The 3396-nt window shown below is 41.9% G+C and overlaps 1 protein-coding gene across 1 annotated transcript in view; it reads right to left on the reverse strand.

Moving 5' to 3' along the window:
- The window catches only part of LOC311225937 (kelch-like ECH-associated protein 1A), a gene marked incomplete at both ends in the record, with an annotated part of 48281 nt that extends 47625 nt beyond the window's left edge, over window positions 1-656 (reverse strand). Inside the window, one exon of the mRNA XM_084311327.1 lies at window positions 603-656. Within this exon, the coding sequence (XP_084167453.1) occupies window positions 603-656 (54 nt within the window). The remainder of the gene's footprint in view (window positions 1-602) is intronic.
- Window positions 657-3396: the final 2740 nt, after the last annotated feature.

Consider the following 3396-nt stretch of genomic DNA (forward strand, 5'->3'; position numbering starts at 1 on the left):
GTATATTATATGTTTACAGTAGAAGTACAGTATAATATATGTTTACAGTATAAGTACAGTATTGTATATGTTTACATTAGAAGTACAGTATATTATCTGTTTACAGTAGAAGTACAGTATATTCTATTTTTACAGTATACGTACAGTATAGTATATTTTTTACAGTAGAAGTACAGTATATTATGTTTTTACAGTATATATACAGTATATTATCTGTTTACAGTAGAAGTACAGTATAGTATATGTTTACAGTAGAAGTACTGTATATTATCTGTGTACAGTAAAACGTACAGTATGGTATCTGTTTACTAACCAAGCTAACCTGAACCAAGCTAACCTAAACCAAGCTAAGCTGAAGCAAGCTAACCTGAACCAAGCTAAACTGAACCAAGCTAAGCTTAACCAAGCTAACCTGAACCAAGCTAACCTGAACCAAGCTAAACTAAACCAAGCTAAGCTGAACCAAGCTAACCTGAACCAAGCTAACCTGAAACAAGCTAAGTTGAACAAGCTAACCTGAACCAAGCTTACCTGAAATAGTCGCTGCAGTCACACAGGAGGGCCTTGTGGGCATTCAACTCAGTGCTGTTGACTTTAATAACCACATCACAGAGCCTTCCCTCCAGACGCAGCTCATTAAGGATTGTACAGGACATTGTTTCCTTTTCCATGTGGGGATTTTAAATTGTATCTACAGAATATATTCAAGCTTACAGACAAATAGCCAGAAACAACAAGTGAGATCTTCACTTGTCTTCTGATATCTGAGAATTGTTGAATATATACTCTACACAAATGTTCTAGAATGTTTGATTATGACATCATACTGTGACATCACAAATGTTCTAGAATGTTCTATTATGACATCATACGGTGCCATCACAAATGTTCTAGAATGTTTGATTATGACATCATACTGTGACATCACAAATGTTCTAGAATGTTCTATTATGACATCACAAATGTTCTAGAATGTTCTATTATGACATCATACTGTGACATCCAGTGATAGGAATATTTTTCAGTAACGAGTAAACGGATTACTCTTCCAATCTTAATAACGCTGTTACCGTTACTGCCAAAATGCGGTGCGTTACTATGATTGAAGCTGTTTTTTTCAGATCAGACAGATCTCTGCGCTGAGAAGCAATACTTTTTTCCTTGGTTAGTGGGCAGTGCGCGATTGGCTGAGGTTGAGTAAAATGTCATGGTAAACCAATCAGAGGTAGAGGTGGGCGGGTGTTCGAAATAATCCAGAGTCTGACACACAGCGACAACACAAGCGACTCAGTCAACGACAGACCGCGGTTCCGTGTACGTTTTGATAGTTTGTTTGGCGAGCCCAAATAATCCAAAACTAATCCAACGAACAACACAAGCGAGCAGTCAACGACAGACAGTCCATGAGCATTTTTTGTTCACTCTTGTGTTAGTTGTGTTGCAGCGCAGGGCACTACAGTAGTGGAGGCTACAGCCTTATCAACAGTGCTGCACTTCCTGGTTTAATAGCACAGTCTTCAGGTGCTCAGATATATATATATGTATGTCATGCATGTCTTAAATGTCACGATTAGATTAGTTTAGATGATTAGATTAGATTCTTATATCTGTATGTTGTGTATGTCATAAATGTCATGAATTGAAAATGGGGGACCCTGATGTAAACAAGACGAAAGTCTCTCTGGTCTGCATCCCCTTAACAATTGTGTGTATTGAGCCGTACTGTATTGTACCCATTCTGCAATCTGTTCATTAAAATGTTCAATCAATCAGTATATATTTGTTATTTATTTTTGGTATAGTGCTTAACAAGCATAATTTAATGTTGCCCAGTTGTGGCCTGTTGAGTTTCAAGTTCAAGTTTCAAGTTTCTTTAATAGTTGTCATACAGAAGTACAGAATACTTTTATACAAAATGCTTCTTACTGTTGCGCTCCAGAGACTGTGCAAGACAAGATAAGTATGAAATAAAATAACATAGTAAAATTAGAAGTAAAAAAAAAGAGGTCACAGTGTTCAGTTTAGACATATGTACAATGTTCGATGCAGAATAGACGTAGTTACCATACAATATACAATACTGTGCAGTGTACTAATATACAATACTATATAGTGCAAGGCAGAAATGGAGAAATGGGACGAGGTGCAATTTAGGTACAATTCACAGTAGGTATACGAGTTGTAGTGCAAATCCTTTATCAATAAATATAAAGTGTAAGTGTGTTTGTGTGATCTAAAGTGTGGAGAGTGGGTGCTGCAGTGTGTTGTTTGTTTGAGTGAGTGTGTGCGTGTGGGTGTGTGTGCTGTGTGCATTTGATGGTTGTTGCATAGTGATTATTGTTCGTTTAGCGATTATTGTTCGTTTAGCAGCCTGATGGCCTGGGGATAGAAGCTTCTTCTGAGTCTTTCTGTGCTCGCCTTAAGACTCCGGTATCGCTTGCCTGACCGCAGCAGTTCAAAGAGGCAGTTGTTCGGGTGGCTCGAGTCCTTAATAATTCTCTTAGCCTTCCCCTTGCACCGCTTGTTGTAAATGTTCTGGAGGGTGGGAAGCCCCCCTCCAATTGTGCGTTCGGCTGAACGTGTCACTCTTTGTAGTCTGCTACGGTCTTGTGCAGTGCTATTCCCAAACCAGGAGGTGATGTTGCCGGTCAGGATGCTCTCTATTGTACATGAGTAGAAGTTCCTAAGGATCTTCTGACTGACTTGGAACTTCCTTAGGCGCCTGAGGAAGTAGAGGCGTTGTCGTGCCTTCTTCACAACACTGTCAATGTGTGTGGTCCATGTCAAGTCCTCGGATATGTGGGCTCCGAGGTACTTGAAACTGTTCACTCTCTCAACCGGTGCCCCGTCGATGCTGAGGGGGCTGTAGTCCTTGACCCCCGACCTCCTGAAGTCCACAATCATCTCTTTTGTTTTGCTGACGTTCAGGGAGAGGCAGTTCTCCTGACACCACTGTGACAGGTTCTCTACCTCTTCCAGGTAGGCCCTTTCGTCGTTGGCAGAGATCAGGCCCACCACTACTGTGTCATCAGCAAATTTGATGATGGTGTTGTTGTTCCGCTGTGCTACGCAGTCATGTGTGTACAGGGAGTAGAGGAGGGGGCTCAGAACACAGCCCTGGGGGGCCCCTATGTTGAGCGTGATGGATGAGGAGGTGCAGTTGCCGGCTCTTACCACCTGGGGTCTGCCCGTCAGGAAGTCCAAGACCCACTGGCAGAAGTCATAGTTCAAGCCCAGGTCCCTGAGCTTGGCTATGAGTTTGGAGGGGACTATGGTATTGAATGCTGAGCTGTAGTCGATGAACAGCATTCTCACATAGTTCCCCTGCCTCTTGTCCAGGTGTGATGCTGCTGTGTGCAGCACATGGGCTATGGCGTCCTCCGTGGACCTGTTGGG

Source organism: Notolepis coatsorum, assembly GCF_963971535.1.
Source record: "Notolepis coatsorum genome assembly, chromosome: 3".
Taxonomy (NCBI): domain Eukaryota; kingdom Metazoa; phylum Chordata; class Actinopteri; order Aulopiformes; family Paralepididae; genus Notolepis; species Notolepis coatsorum.